General features: G+C 42.7%; 1 protein-coding gene across 1 annotated transcript; it reads left to right on the forward strand.

Moving 5' to 3' along the window:
• The first annotated feature begins 3,558 nt into the window (after positions 1–3,558).
• Positions 3,559–6,921, forward strand: LOC118364110 (transmembrane protein 74-like). The gene is made up of 2 exons (XM_035745344.2): positions 3,559–3,695; positions 4,522–6,921. Exon 2 carries the CDS (start codon positions 4,584–4,586, stop codon positions 5,427–5,429), a length of 846 nt encoding a protein of 281 aa, XP_035601237.1. The 5' UTR covers positions 3,559–3,695; positions 4,522–4,583; the 3' UTR covers positions 5,430–6,921.
• The last annotated feature ends 9,673 nt before the right edge of the window (positions 6,922–16,594 follow it).

The raw sequence follows: 16,594 nt of genomic DNA on the forward strand, positions 1-16,594 counted from the left end.
TCACATGGTCTCTCCTATCATTGCTATGCAGACGACACACAATTAATCTTCTCCTTTCCCCCTTCTGATGACCAGGTGGCGAATGCATCTCTGCATGTCTGGCAGACATATCAGTGTGGATGACGGATCACCACCTCAAGCTGAACCTCGGCAAGACGGAGCTGCTCTTCCTCCCGGGGAAGGACTGCCCGTTCCATGATCTCGCCATCACGGTTGACAACTCCATTGTGTCCTCCTCCCAGAGCGCTAAGAACCTTGGCGTGATCCTGGACAACACCCTGTCGTTCTCAACTAACATCAAGGCGGTGGCCCGTTCCTGTAGGTTCATGCTCTACAACATCCGGAGAGTACGACCCTGCCTCACACAGGAAGCGGCGCAGGTCCTAATCCAGGCACTTGGTCTGGATTACTGCAACTCGCTGTTGGCTGGGCTCCCTGCCTGTGCCATTAAACCCCTACAACTCATCCAGAACGCCGCAGCCCGTCTGGTGTTCAACCTTCCCAAGTTCTCTCCACGTCACCCCGCTCCTCCGCTCTCTCCACTGGCTTCCAGTTGAAGCTCGCATCCGCTACAAGACCATGGTGCTTGCCTACGGAGCTGTGAGGGGAACGGCACCTCAGTACCTCCAGGCTCTGATCAGGCCCTACACCCAAACAAGGGCACTGCGTTCATCCACCTCTGGCCTGCTCGCCTCCCTACCACTGAGGAAGTACAGTTCCGCTCAGCCCAGTCAAAACTGTTCGCTGCTCTGGCTCAATGGTGGAACACACTGCCTCACGGCCAGGACAGCGGAGTCAATCACCACCTTCCGGAGACACCTGAAACCCCACCTCTTTAAGGAATACCTAGGATAGGATAAAGTAATACTTCTCACCCCCCTTAAAAGATTTAGATGCACTATTGTAAAGTGGCTGTTCCACTGGATGTCATAAGGTGAATGCACCAATTTGTAAGTCGCTCTGGATAAGAGCGTCTGCTAAATGACTTAAATGTAAATGTAAATGTAAAATAATCACCCACAAAACACAGGTGGGAAAAGGCTACCTAAGATTGATTCTCAATCAGAGACAACGAACAACACCTGCCTCTGATTGAGAACCATACCAGGCAAAACACATAAACACAACATAGAAAAAAGAACATAGACTACCCACCCCAACGCACACCCTGACCATACTAGAATAAAGATATAACAATACCCCCCCCCAAACCTGAACCTGTAGGGGAGGGTCTGGGTGGGTGTCTGTCCACGGTGGCGGCTCTGGCGCGGGACATGGACCCACTCCACCATAGTCTTTGCCCTCTTATTTACCCACCTCCGTTGCGCCTTAAGAGCTTAAGAGCTTAAGAGCCGACCTCAGACTGGGGACCCTAGCAGTAGGCCCCGAATGGACGGGAGATTCTGGCAGCACCGGACGGCCGGGAGATTCCGGCAGCACCAAACAGGTGGGAAACTCCGGCAGCGCCGGCGTGAAGGGCAACTCCGACAGCTCCTGACTGACGGGCGGCTCTGGCAGCTCCTGACTGATGGGTGGCTCTGGCAGCTCAGGACAGACGGGCGGACCTGGAGACTAAACACGCTGGGCTGGCACAACACGCCTTGGCTTGGCTCTCACATGGCACTTGCGGGGGGCTGGCCTTTAGCCCACCAGGCTATGAGCGCATACTGGCAACACCGTGCGCTTGACCGCATAACACGGTGCCTGACCAGTACTGCGCTTCTTGCGTTAAGCACGAGGAGTGGGCTCAGGTCTCCAACCTGACTCTGCCACACTCCCCCTGTGCAAATGAATTACTTAAAAATCATACAATGTGATTTTCTGGATTTTTGGATTTTCTGGATTTTTAGATTCCGTCTCTCACCGTTGAAGTGTACCTATGATAAAAATTACAGACCTCTACATGCTTTGTAAGTAGGAAAACCTGCAAAATCGGCAGTGTATCAAATACTTGTTCTCCCCACTGTATGCACGCACCACTTTTCCATATATTATTTATTGTCATTTTTTAAAACAATATTTTATTTAACTTCACCAATTTAGACTATTTTGTGTATGTCCATTACATGAAATCCAAATAAATATTAATTTAAATGACAGATTGTAATGCAACAAAATAGGAAAAACGCCAAAGGGGATGAATACTTTTGCAAGGCACTGTACAGCCCATTCTCCCTTTGGATGTGCCAGTGGCAAGAGACACTCTATGAAGATGTTCTGGCCTCTGGGTTTCTGTCTTTGCCGCATGCAAGGTGTTTGTCCTTGGCGGAGTGGTGTAGCCTAGCTGTAGCAGATAACACCCGATGGTCTGTAAGTCTTAGACAAGTACACAGTCATATACTGTATCAGCTCTGTTCATACTTGGAATAGACAGCAGCCTGGCCACTCTCATAATGCAGGGTCATGATACATCAAGCCATGACTGGGCAGTATTGCTTCCCAAACTTTGCTGGAACAACTGGCTAGATTAATCACTTCCCTCCTCTCTCCTCCAGCCTCATCTGTTAAATGGTAGCTTATTGGGCCATGGGCCAAAGTCCTTCACCCTATACTGCCACTGGTCTGCTGGTGATTGGGCAATTCTGTCTTATTCTGTTGTCTGTTTGTGCTCTGAATGTATAGTTGGCTCTCTGATATTTGCATGGCCTCAATAGCTTTGAATTGTGGTGCATGGGACACAGCTGAATAAAGGGATAGGATTATACTAACAAATGTGCAGGTGGATGTGACAACGGCATCGATTGAAATGCAAAGTGTTGTCATTCAGGAAAATCATTGTACTGTATCTTTTGGATTGCTTTAAAGCTTTACAAAGATGAGGATGGACTCAGAATATGTGAATTAATGACATGTACTAAAATGTTCAGGGATAACTCTCTAGATTAAACATGGATTAAATGATGCCTTTGACATAGTGACCACTAATCTTCCATGGGGCCAGGACACAGATTGTTGTGCCAATAACCGAAAGGGAGAATCCCTGAGCAGAAAATGTAAAAAAATATGTCGTTCTGCCCCTGAGGAAGGCAGTTAACCCCCAAGAACTGCTGCTCCCCGGGAGCGGATGAAGGCAGCCACCCGCACCTCTCTGATTCAGTGCGGAAGACACATTTCAGTTGAATGCATTCAGGCCTACAACTGAATAGATGCTCCCTTTCCCTTTCCCACGTGTGGTTTAATTGACAATTCACCTTGGCTATGGTTTAAACCTATGCATGTTTTCTCTTGATTGCAACCAAGCATCTACACGAAGTACACATCTTGAGCAGATTATTAACACAGCTCTCGTAGCGTTAATGGACATTTGATCAAATAAACGATATCGAATTTCCATAAGGTTGATAATTTAGGGGCAACATTATTTTAGCAATATTTATATAAATCCATATGGAATTCAAATGCAGAGGTCCATAAGAATGAAATCCTCTCTGGTGTGTGTTTATTTGACTGCACACTGGAGTAATCTGCATCTGTTCAAGGGTACGGGGGGTAGCCAGCTCATGTCAGCACCATAGCGAGGCCGTTTAAACCTTGCGTGGGAGGGAGGGACTACAGCGAAAATCTTTCCTCTCAAGCAGACGAGGACTCTTAGGCTACATTTTTGTTAAAGCCATTTAGTCATCGATCTATTATGATTTTTCGATACAAAGTATTCTGGGATATGAAGAAAGTTCGACATAATGAATTCTGAAGAAGTAAGTGCTTTTATATGAATTATTTCCTGAAATACAGTAGTTTATATTAGCTGAGCAGACTAAACAGATGCGCTGTGGCTATAGGGAAGACAACGCTATTGAATGCTCCAAATACACATCGCAAAAACTATCACCTTATTTGATTCATCTTCAATATTTCACAGCGATATTGTGAAGAAGCATATTGCAAGGCGTGGAAAGCGTTTTATCTACTTCAAAAACATCCCTCTTTCTCACACAAAACAGCCTACTGAAATGATTTAACTCCATAACAGCCTATTGGAAATTCTATGTGCCCTATGATACAGTTATATACACTTCTCATGACTAGGTATAGTGAAGAGTGTGTTCTTCCATAATATGATAGACATTATGTTTGAAAAATAATTACAGATCATCTGTGGGTTTACGGGATTGCGCACTAATTGGGTACGGCCAATCTGTCACTTTAATCGGTTTGTATACATGGAGCAAATTATTTAAACCCAAACAATTGTCAATTTTTGGACTAAGTATTTCTGATAACATCATGGTCCTTCTGTAGCTCAGTTGGTAGAGCATGGCGCTTGTAACGCCAGGGTAGTGGGTTCGATTCCCGGGACCACCCATACGTAGAATGTATGCACACAAGTCGCTTTGGATAAAAGCGTCTGCTAAATGGCATATATTATTATATTATATATTATCATGAGCATACGTGCTCAAAATGCTCTTGAAACGCCACAAATTACGCACAGGTGGCTGCCGTTTTCTCTATGCAATAATGTGATCGTTTGTAATAATCAGCCCCTATGTGACATCTGATTTGTCAATGATTTCTCATCAGGGATGCTGCGGACTCAGAACGCCGTGGGGAAATAACTGAAGTGAACCAGCGGAAGGAATCGAATGGCTTCTGTAGAGCTGCTTTATATAGATAAGGAAGGCAGAGGCAGACAACCCGTTCTTCCCTGCGTCCTTGACTGGGCTTCCAATCCGGTGCATGTTCGTAAAACTATCAGTTCAGCCGGAGGGGTGCTCTCTATCTCAGCTCCGGGCTGCAAAGGACTGTGTTATTCAACACCAAGGACGGTTCCCCATAACGGAGGTCCGCATCCTAAACACCGTCACCCTGCGGTGGAGAAGGTCAACGTGTGCAGCGACGAAGAATTAGATACATCTTTCACCTACGTCGACGAGAATGTGAATTTGCGCCTGGCAAGCCCTGTGAAAAGTGAGGAAAGTATCCACAAATCCTGGGGTATGCCTAATGACTGTGCGAGCGACATTCGGCCGGAGGGGTTGCATGAGCTCTCTCTAATGTCAGATGATCTCGCATCAGAAAATTCGGGGGCATCTGTAGATTACGGTTTTATAAGCGCGGTCACTTTCCTAGTCACCGGGATCTCGTTAGTAATTATATCCTATGCAGTCCCTCGCGAGGTCAAAGTGGACCCGGAGAGCGTGTCCGCGAGGGAGATGGAGAGGCTGGAAATAGAAAGTGCCAGGGTAGGGGCACACCTGGATAGGTGCGTGATAGCAGGGCTTTGCCTACTGACGCTGGGCGGGGTAGTGCTGTCCACTCTGCTAATGATATCTATGTGGCAGGGAGAGATGTACAGGAGAAAGGCCTTTGCATATTCCAAGCACTCGGGGAAACTGTATGGCTCCATCATTTTAAAAACGAGGTCTAGCCCTAATCGGTCGTCCGCGCACCTGTCTATGAAGGAAGAGATAGACGAGACCTTGAATTAAAACGCTATCCTGTTGATAAACTACTTTGCCTTGTGTTACTAAGACAGAGCAACACAATACAGCATGATGCAGGTACTCCAGACCCAAAGCGTGCAACCTGAACCCATCAGTCGGTCTGCCTACAGAACATTTGCTTAACTGTTAAAATATTCATTTGTTTTAATATTCAAGGTGATGAAATATTAATTGTCTTATACTATCATCTCCATATAATTGAATGGACATGCAAAAGGTATAGGCTTATTTAACCAGGTAAGCAAATGAACAAAATGATACAGAATGAATAAGCATGACAACAAAAATTGTGTTTTTTAAGAACTTGTTATTGGAAATGGAAAATGCTGGGTCACATTATTAAGGTGATCCGTGTTTTATGTGAAAGTGTCCAACAGTGACAGTCAGTAATATGATGCATACACATATGTTAGAGGGAAACGTGTCTGTCCCATGAGTTTATAAAGTGAGATGTATTTGCCTAGTCCAGTGCACCATATCAAATCTGATAAGACAGAATCTGCTCAGTGGTGCACATGCTAACATCCAATGACCTTTTTTTACTTCTTCAATGTGGGTGAGCATAATTCTCGCTGTGGTTTCGCACTGTGTGTGTATGGGGGGGGGGTCACTTAATCACACATGAAAGACTTGCCCCAGTTTATAAAGCTGCACTGTGCTGTGCTGTGCTGTGCTGTGCTGTACTGCACTGTACACTTCAAAGATCCTACTTACTTCTAATGTACTGTACCTGCAGTAAATGCAATTATCATAACTTGAATGATCACTCAACATGAGAACTCACTGGATCACAATATAACAATGTAATTAATAGGTATCTTTAAGAGAAATGGGGTTTCAATTTATAGGCTAGGCCTACGCTACCAATGTTTTTATTATAGACTACTAATGGACGTACATCCTACAACACTCTAAACCGTATTGTATTCCTTTGAGAAGTCTCAGATATGCCTTTAAAATGTTACTGGAATAGGGATCTGTTTGTCTTAACAAACCAGAAATGATGGGTGCAACAAAAACAGAAAGTGTTCTATTCAGTTCATAGAACTGTTGGTTGAGAATTATTTTCTTTATGGTGAAGTGAGACACATCACCACTATAATTTGCAATCATCTCTGTATTGTGGGCCTACTACAGTAGCCTATAAGACAAGAGGCATCAAAGGAAACTTGACACCTTGAAAATGGTTCCATCATTGCTCCACCTCTGATTTCAATTCTTCGAAGTCGTTATTCAGAATCACAAGTGTTTGCCTCCAGGGAAAAGATGCTCTTTGGTTATCACTAGAAACAGCTAATTCATGTTGTCATTTTGTGGGGCAAATTCATTTTGTTGGCTATTAATTACGCTTCCATTCGTTTACCCTCATCATGTGTTTTCCATACTGTTCGATGATGCATATACGGTAATGGAATAAAATATTCACCCCAAGAACTACAGAAACATGGTGAGACTGTTGTTACTTTAACTGTAATAAGACCCTGTCTTTTGTGACAGTTGCGTAGTTATGGCTAATGTATGGTACCAGTAGTACTACAGAAAAATACTGCTAGTGTAACTATACATTAGCAGACTGATCGTGAAACATAAACTCTTCAACTCACTGCATTACTTTATGCCTGTCCTACAGTGCCTTGCGAAAGTATTCGGCCCCCTTGAACTTTGCAACCTTTTGCCACATTTCAGGCTTCAAACGTAAAGATATAAAACTGTATTTTTTTGCGAAGAATCAACAACAAGTGGGACACAATCATGAAGTGGAACAACATTTATTGGATATTTCAAACTTTTTTAACAAATCAAAAACTGAAAAATTGGGCGTGCAAAATTATTCAGCCCCTTTACTTTCAGTGCAGCAAACTCTCTCCAGAAGTTCCGTGAGGATCTCTGAATGATCCAATGTTGACCTAAATGACTAATGATGATAAATACAATCCACCTGTGTGTAATCAAGTCTCCGTATAAATGCACCTGCACTGTGATAGTCTCAGAGGTCCGTTAAAAGCGCAGAGAGCATAATGAAGAACAAGGAACACACCAGGCAGGTCCGAGATACTGTTGTGAAGAAGTTTAAAGCCGGATTTGGATACAAAAATATTTCCCAAGCTTTAAACATCCCAAGGAGCACTGTGCAAGCGATAATATTGAAATGGAAGGAGTATCAGACCACTGCAAATCTACCAAGACCTGGCCGTCCCTCTAAACTTTCAGCTCATACAAGGAGAAGAATAATCAGAGATTCAGCCAAGAGACCCATGATCACTCTGGATGAACTGCAGAGATCTACAGCTGAGGTGGGAGACTCTGTCAATAGGACAACAATCAGTCGTATATTGCACAAATCTGGCCTTTATGGAGGAGTGGCAAGAAGAAAGCCATTTCTTAAAGATATCCATAAAAAGTGTTGTTTAAAGTTTGCCACAAGCCACCTGGGAGACACACCAAACATGTGGAAGAAGGTGCTCTGGTCAGATGAAACCAAAATTTAACTTTTTGGCTACAATGCAAAACGTTATGTTTGGCGTACAAGCAACACAGCTCATCACCCTGAACCTTTCATCCCCACTGTCAAACATGGTGGTGGCAGCATCATGGTTTGGGCCTGCTTTTCTTCAGCAGGGACAGGGAAGATGGTTAAAAGTGATGGGAAGATGGATGGAGCCAAATACAGGACCATTCTGGAAGAAAACCTGATGGAGTCTGCAAAAGACCTGAGACTGGGATGGAGATTTGTCTTCCAACAAGACAATGATCCAAAACATAAAGCAAAATCTACAATGGAATGGTTCAAAAATAAACATATCCAGGTGTTAGAATGGCCAAGTCAAAGTCCAGACCTGAATCCAATCGAGAATCTGTGGAAAGAACTGAAAACTGCTGTTCACAAATGCTCTCCATCCAACCTCACTGAGCTCGAGCTGTTTTGCAAGGAGGAATGGGAAAAAATCTCAGTCTCTCGATGTGCAAATCTGATAGAGACATACCCCAAGCGACTTACAGCTGTAATCGCAGCAAAAGGTGGCGCTACAAAGTATCAACTTATGGGGCTGAATAATTTTGCACGCCCAATTTTTCAGTTTTTGATTTGTTAAAAAAGTTTGAAATATCCAATGAATGTCGTTCCTCTTCATGATTGTGTCCCACTTGTTGTTGATTCTTCACAAAAAAATACAGTTTTATATCTTTATGTTTGAAGCCTGAAATGTGGCAAATGGTCGCAAAGTTCAAGGGGGCCGAATACTTTCGCAAGGCACTGTAAGTACCTTTAACATCACACGACTAAGCCTAGTTGGATTAGATTTTTAGCAGACACTCTTATCCATAGCAATTTACAGTAACGAGTGCATACATGTTCATATTTGCTTGTACTAGTCCCCAGTGGGAATCGAATCCACAACCCTGGCATTGCTAGTGCCATGCACTACCAACTGAGCTTCACGGGATGGCACAGTTGTCTCAGTCTAAATACCTCCAGTGGAAAAGCACTTTCCTTGTTCCCTCTTCCCTTTTCACTTCTAGGATGCATCCCAATAATCTCTCCTTTATTTTGAAGTGTGCACTTCCCTTAATTGATTTGACAGGAAATGACAGTCATAAGAAAATCCTCTAGCCCATGTCTACACCAATCCAATGCTTTTAAATTTGTGGGGAGTAGTGACCGGGAGCACAACTCAGGAAGAAGGAGACATTATTGGGACATACTCCTTATTCTCTGGTCATAGAGGGATATCTGCACCAGAGAAACAGGGTGTTTTTGGTAGTTAAAGGAGAATAAAGTGCCAAATCAGAGAACTTTCCGGAAAGTTACTTAAAAAATATATATTTCTGTACATCCAAGATGAATATGTTTGGAAGCAAGGAGATGAAGAGGGGAGAGGCCACAAGATGCAAGGAAAGATAATAGAGAATGCTATCTCAATTTCGATTTGCTCGATTCCTCACATCATCTCTCTTTGCCAACTCGATTCCTCCCATTCTATCTCTTTGCCTTCCTCCCAACCATATTGGAGGAGAAGGTCTAAGGTCCCTCCCCTCTGACTTTATTCTCCAATAAAGGAGACGAGGTGGAGGATGTGAGAGATCCCTTCCTCCTTGTTGACATAGAGCTGTACAGCTCCCACCATACCTTCATCTCTCTGCCATCCAAATGTCTCTAAGGGATTTTGATCAGGGATTTGCTCAGTGCAACAGCATTTTTACAAGTCAAGCTCAAGTGTGTTTCCAGAGGTTTCATGCATAAGCTCTTTATCCGTGAGAGAGCGCTTCACAGCTGAGACACACCGATTGATATTTTGTAGGTCCCTGTGAAGATCTGTCCAGGTTAGACAGGATCTGAGACAAGAGAGAGGGGCTGAGCTGCCATTAGCATTCATTTCCCAAGTGTACACGCTAACGTGCTGTCATTTATGTTAATTTACCAGTGTTTGTGTGTCTGCGTGTATGTGCGTGTGCATGTGTCTGTGTGTGTCTATGTGTGTGTATGCATGCATGGGAGTTCATGCGCATGAGTATATGTGTGTGTGTATCTGTATGAGGGTGAGACAGGCAGAGCTCCTTTGCTCTGCCATACAACTGATTTCTATGGCTTTTGTGAGGTGAGCTCAGCCCTTCATCTCCGGCGTATGGTAAGAGACTCAGGAAAAGTTTCCATTTGTATTCATTACTCATGAGGGGCACACTAAAGGCAAACACTCCGGGGACGTGACTTTTCTCATGGCCACTCTCACCAGCCTTACTCAGAGGGGGTATTTTTAATAAGAGTACACAATGTAATTTTTCTGGAACGTTTACAAGCTGTTATTTAGATTAGTTGGAGTATTTTATTGTATCGTGAATTTAGTCCAGAAAGCTTCTTGCTTAGAATACACCACTAAGCCCTCCCGTGTTTTGCATTTAGAATGCGAAACATCGATTTCCATTGTTCAGCCCATGTTTGCATGAAATTAGTTCTAAAGCTCTTTGGAAATCCAGGTTCATGTTGACATGGCCTCTTAAAGCACACCTCATTTTGAATCGTACCCGAACCTCTATGCCCTTCTATTTCAGAATACCCAGTGGTTCAGCAATGTATTATACAGCGTATTATTAGAGACATTCTTAGAATCAAAAGGCAACGCGTGCAGCTCTATGTCAAATCAATTTACACTTCTACAACTTCTGGTTGTCTGTGTTCTGCATCATTGACATGGAGGCGGTCGAGGGTAGCGGCACTCTGTCACTCGCTCCGTAGCCAAATTCACTGAGCTCTTTGAGCTGCATCATCCCTCAGCCCCACAATCAAATCTGTCACAGTCATTTCCTGTGTTGTCCTTGGCACTTCCAATCACTTTCTTCTACAGCTGAAACTATCAGTCAGCCTGCCTCCTTCTGCCTACTCTGTGCTGTGGCATCTAGTCCAAAAGGAAATTAGGTTATTGTTTTGGTCAATCTTAACCACTTAACCAATGTAAGCAAGAAGGAAACGCCATGGTGAACATGTGTGTTTATTTCAAATGATGAAGGAGAGTAGAATTGCAAAGTGGGCAAATTGAAAATTGGATGAGCAGTAGTGTAATACAGTATATGCTGTTTGCTACGACACTGGCCATAATAATCATACCAGTGTGGTGGTTAAAGAGTACCGTAGGAATTCATGTGGATATAAAAGCCTACTTGTAAAGGCCAAAATGCAATATTGGTACCATTTGTGACACTTAGCATACAGTGCCTTTGGAAAGTATTCAGACCCCTTGACGTTTTCCACATTTTGTTAGGTTACAGACTTTTTTTCTAAAATAGATTTTTTTTTTAAATACTCAGCAATCTACACACAATACCCCATAAATGACTAAGTGAAAACAGTTTTTTTTAGAAATGTTTGCAAATGTATTAAAAATAAAAAACAGAAATATAGAAATGAGATACAAGATTCTCTGGTCTGATGAAGAAACCAAGATTGAATTATTTTGCCTGATTGCCAAGCATCACGTCTGGAGTAAACCTGGCACCATCCCTATGGTGAAGCACGGTGGTGGCAGCATCATGCTGTGGGGATGTTTTTCAGCGGCAGGGACTGGGAGACTAGTCAGGGTTGAGGGAAAGATGAATGGAGCAAAGTACAGAGAGATCCTTGATGAAAACCTGCTCAGACTGGGGGCGACATTGCATTTCCAACAGGACAACAACCCTAAGCAAATAGCCAAGACAACGCAAGGGTTGAACAAGTCTCTGAAGTCTCTGAATTTCCTTGAGTGGTTCAGCCAGAACCTGGACTTGAACACGATCAAACATCTCTGGAGAGACCTGAAAATAGCTGTTCAGAAACGGTCCCCATCCAACCTGCTTGAGAGGATCTGCAGAGAAGAATGGGAGAAACTCCCCAAATACAGGTGTGCCAAGCTTGTTGTGTCATACCCAAGAAGAATCGATGATGTAATCGCTGCCAAAGGTGCTTCAACAAAGTACTGAGTAAAGGTTCTGAATACTTACAGTACCAGTCAGAAGTTTGGACACACCTACTCATTCAAGGATTTTTCTTTATTTTTACTGTTTTCTACATGATAGAATAATAGTGAAAACATCAAAACTATGAAATAACACATATGGAATCATGTAGTAACCATAAAAGTGTTAAACAAATCAAATCATATATTTTATATTTGAGATTCTTCAAAGTAGCCACCCTTTACCTTGATGACAACTTTGCACACTCTTGACATTCTTTTAACCAGCTTCACCTGGAATGGAAACATTTCTAAAAAACAGTTTTTGCTTTGTAATTATGAGGTATTCCGTGTTGATTGATGGGGGGGTGTTATACATTTATTTATAAATCTGTAATGTAACTAAATGTGTAAAAAAAATGCTTTGCTGGCTCTACTGTATGGCACAAATCAGAGATTAACTTCTTTCCTTTCTACACTTTGATTCCTACTTGTGTTAAATTGCTAATGCGATTGTGCGTTGTGGCCTCTCATATGAGTGTATCAGCCTCTACATTGTATTAACACGTTGAATCAACATGGAAAATGTCATATTTTTTTCATACATAGTATGGTAATCTAGCCATTAAAATGTTAACCTGTACTCCATCGCAGTGAAAAATATATTTTTATTTCAAAGTTGATCTTACTGCACCATCAAAGGCAAATTCAGAAAGGTATTGCATGTGTTGCTTTTAAATGATTGTTGGCGTCATCTTGCAAGAGAGTTTGTCATAATAACAATGTACCTTACGGTCTTTTTTTCACCCATCTTTTAACATAAATCCAATGACATGGTGATCATTTTTTGTTGATTTCACATTGAATTCACATTAGTTGACACCTCAAAGAAATGCAAATCAAAACTCGACATTGAACTGATGTCTGTGCCCAGCAGTGGAGGCTTGTGGGAGGAGCTATAGGAGGACTGACTCATTATAATGGCTGGATTGGAATGAAAGGAACAAAGTCAAACATGTGGTTTATATATGTTTGATGTGTTTGATACTGTTCCAGCCATTACAATGAACCCATCCTCCTATAGCTCCTCCCACCAGCCACCACTTGTGTCCAGCCGGTTGTTACATTTGCCTTTGATTACGGCTAGGAATGATTGCTCCCAAGTTCGGTGTACTTAAATAGTGGATTGTAAAAATGACAGTAAAAATGACAAAGGCTGTTTGCACACATCAATCTCTAGGAAGCCTACAGATGGGAATACCATTCTGGGGGCAGACAGCTTTCACCCCAAAAGGCTAAAAGAGAACATTCCATTTGGCCAATTCCAAAGAGTCCGCAGAATTTGCGATCAGGTAACTGACTCCAGTGTCAAATCTGCTGAATTGGAGATTTGCTTCTTGAATCGGGGCTACAGCACTCTGGTCCTGAAAGATGCCGATACAGTGTAAGGGCCGGACGACTTGACAGAGAGAACTCGTAATGAAGACTACCCCATGGCAAGGCACTACAAGTCCTTACACCATGGCAACCCTGCCTCCCTACAAGCTATGGGTATTGATCATGTTCCAGCCTCAATTAGAAAAGGGGGCCGTCTTAAACAGCTGAACCAAAGGGAACCGTTTTGGGATTTACAAACTGCAGGCCACAAAGTACCCTGGTTTAAATGAAGATATGGCTTTGTCACCTTTCCTTTAGGGTCATGATAGGTCCATTTGCTATCATCTAGTGGTCCTTCTGTAGCTCAGTTGGTAGAGCATGGCGCTTGTAACGCCAGGGTAGTGGGTTCGATTCCCGGGACCACCCATACGTAGAATGTATGCACACATGACTGTAAGTCGCTTTGGATAAAAGCGTCTGCTAAATGGCATATATTATTATTATATTATTATATATTATTGTGCTCTATTGCCCTCAGCTATGTTTAGACTGTTGTTGTCCATGTTTGCTGTGTTCTAGTGTCCTGTGGAATATATGGTTCACCTATTCTTGGCACTTTGCCCAGTCATATTTAATGTTTAGAACTACCTTTCTAGGGGTTCTGATGCTTCTAGCTTTGAGTTGATCTTTTCGATAACATATCTACAGTATTTCACTTTTTAATGTGTATAGTATTGCTTACTAGGTGATGTCCAATGAATTCTGTAGCCACAAAAGCTGTTCAAAAGAGGACATTGTTCTATCATTTCCTTGTACTCCCTGAAGAATGCCATGCAGCCGAAACGCATCACAGTTTTTTGTTTCCATTGAAATAAATAAGGCATTTTAATAAATTGTATGAAGAGTGCCTTGGTCCTTCTTTCTTTTTGATGACCAATTTACCCCTTTTACCAAAGAGCACCTTCTGTCGACCAAAATCTAAGATTGTGTACCTAAGCAGCGTTTCCCTTCCTCCTCTTTTTTTCTACATGTGGTTTCCATATGTTTGATGTGTTTGATACTGTTCCAGCCATTACAATGAGCCCATCCTCATATAGCTCCTCCCACCAGCCACCACTGGTGTCCAGTGGGTCGTTACATTTGCCTTTAATTACGACTAAGAATGATTGCTCCCAAGTTTGGTGTACTTAATTAGTGGAGTGGAAAGCTTTTAGAAAGCTATCAGCGTGCCAGAGGAATGATGTGTCTCATCTTAACTCACAGTGCCTGGAGCAACATCTGAAGAACAATACTACACAAATGAACGAGCATCCTGAGCAATTTGGCATGTTGAAGTGTGTGTGTGTGTGTGTCTGTGCGAGTGAGTGTGCGAGCAGGCACGAGAGAGAGGGAGATAATTAGTACAACTTAGTTGGTGTTTGTAATTGGAAGCCCTCTCTGAAATCTCCAACTGAGCTCCATGTTTGTGGTTAGCCGCACCTCTGATGCATTGTTCAGGGTTCTACAATATGGCTTGCTGACGAAGAGGAGTCAGAGATCAAATCAGCTCTGTTTAGACTGGGAGACGCCTTGCTGCTGTTAGACAATAGGCAGTCAATAACTCACACTCTGAACACAGATTACTTACATATAGTCTCCCATTTCATCATGTTTCTCAACTCAACAGATCAAACTATATCACACATATAGTAAAGTACTATCATGCATTATCTTGGCATGGTGATTGTTCCAAATATAACCACAAGATGGCAGCATTAGACCTAAAAAGAAACACACAACCATGCTTTCCCAAATCAAATGTTATTGGTCACATGCACATGGTTAGCAGATGTTATTGCGAGTGTAGCAAAATGCTTATACTTCTATATCCGACAGTGCAGCAGTATCTAACAGGAAATATCTAACAATTTCAGAAACAAAACCTAATATCTAACAAATTCCACAACAAAACCTAATACACACAATCAAAAAGAAATCTCACCTTTATTTAACCAGGTAGGCCAGTTGAGAACAAGTTCTCATTTACAACTGCGACCTGGACAAAGCAAAGCAGTGCGACAAAAACAACAACACAGAGTTACATAAACAAACGTACAGTCAATAACACAATAGAAAAATATATGTACAGTGTGTGCAAATGTAGAAGAGTAGGGAAGTAAGGAAATAAATAGGCCATAGAGGCGAAATAATTACAATTTAGCATTAATACTGGAGTGATAGATGTGCAGATGATGATGTGCAAGTTGAGATACTGGGGTGCAAAAGAGCAAGAGGATAAATAACAATATGGCGATGAGGTAGTTGGATGTGCTATTTACAGATAGGAAGTGTTGGCTTTGGGGATGACCAATCAAATATATCTGCTGGAGCACGTGCTACGTGTGGGTGCTGCTATGGTGACCAGTGAGCTAATATAAGGCGCGGCTTTACCTAGCAAAGACTTATAGATGACCTGGAGCCAGTGGGTTTGGCAACGAATATGTAATGATGGCCAGCCAACGAGAGCATACAGGTCACATGGCGGCAGGGTAGCCTAGTGGTTAGAGCGTTGGACTAGTAACCGAAAGGTTGCAAGTTCGAATCCCTGAGCTGACAAGGTACAAATCTGTCGTTCTGCCCCTGAACAGGCAGTTAACCCACTGTTCCTAGGCCATCATTGAAAATAAGAATTTGTTCTTAACTGACTTGCCTAGTAAAATAAAGGTAAAATAAAAAAATATGGGGCTTTGGTGACAAAACGGATGGCATTGTGATAGAGTACATCAAGTTTGCTAAGTAGAGTGTTGGAGGCTATTTTGTAAATAACATCTCCGAAGTCAAGGATCGGGTAGGATGGACAGTTTTACAAGGGTATGTTTGACAGCATGAGGTGGTTGTTTGACCACGGACACATCACACACGCAGGCAATGAGGCAGTGATCGCTGAGATCCTTGTTGAAGACAGCAGAAGTGTATTTAGAGGGCAAATTGTTCAGGATGATATCTAAGTGGGTTCCCAGGGTTGTACCTGGTAGGTTCCTTAATCATTTGTGTGAGATTGAGGGAATCTATTTTAGATTGTAGGATGACCGGGGTGTTAAGCATATCCCAGTTTAGGTCAACTCTGAAGATATATGGGGGGCAATTCACATATGGTGTCCAGGGCACAGCTGGGGGCTGAAGGGGGTCTATAACAAGCGGCAACAGTGAGAGACTTGTTTCTGTAAAGGTGGATTTTTAAAAGTAGAAGCTTGAATTGTTTTGGCACAGACCTGGACAGTATGACAGAACTCTGCAGGCTATCTCTACAGTAGATTGCAACTCCGCCCCCTTTGGCAGTTCTATCTTGTCGGAAGATGTTATAGTTAGGGA

This window comes from Oncorhynchus keta, chromosome 31 (assembly GCF_023373465.1).
Source record: "Oncorhynchus keta strain PuntledgeMale-10-30-2019 chromosome 31, Oket_V2, whole genome shotgun sequence".
Classification (NCBI taxonomy): domain Eukaryota; kingdom Metazoa; phylum Chordata; class Actinopteri; order Salmoniformes; family Salmonidae; genus Oncorhynchus; species Oncorhynchus keta.

Bases quoted from the DNA above. Each gene is read 5' to 3' on its own strand.
- LOC118364110 (XM_035745344.2), top strand. From the start codon at position 4,584: ATGGCTTCTGTAGAGCTGCTTTATATAGATAAGGAAGGCAGAGGCAGA.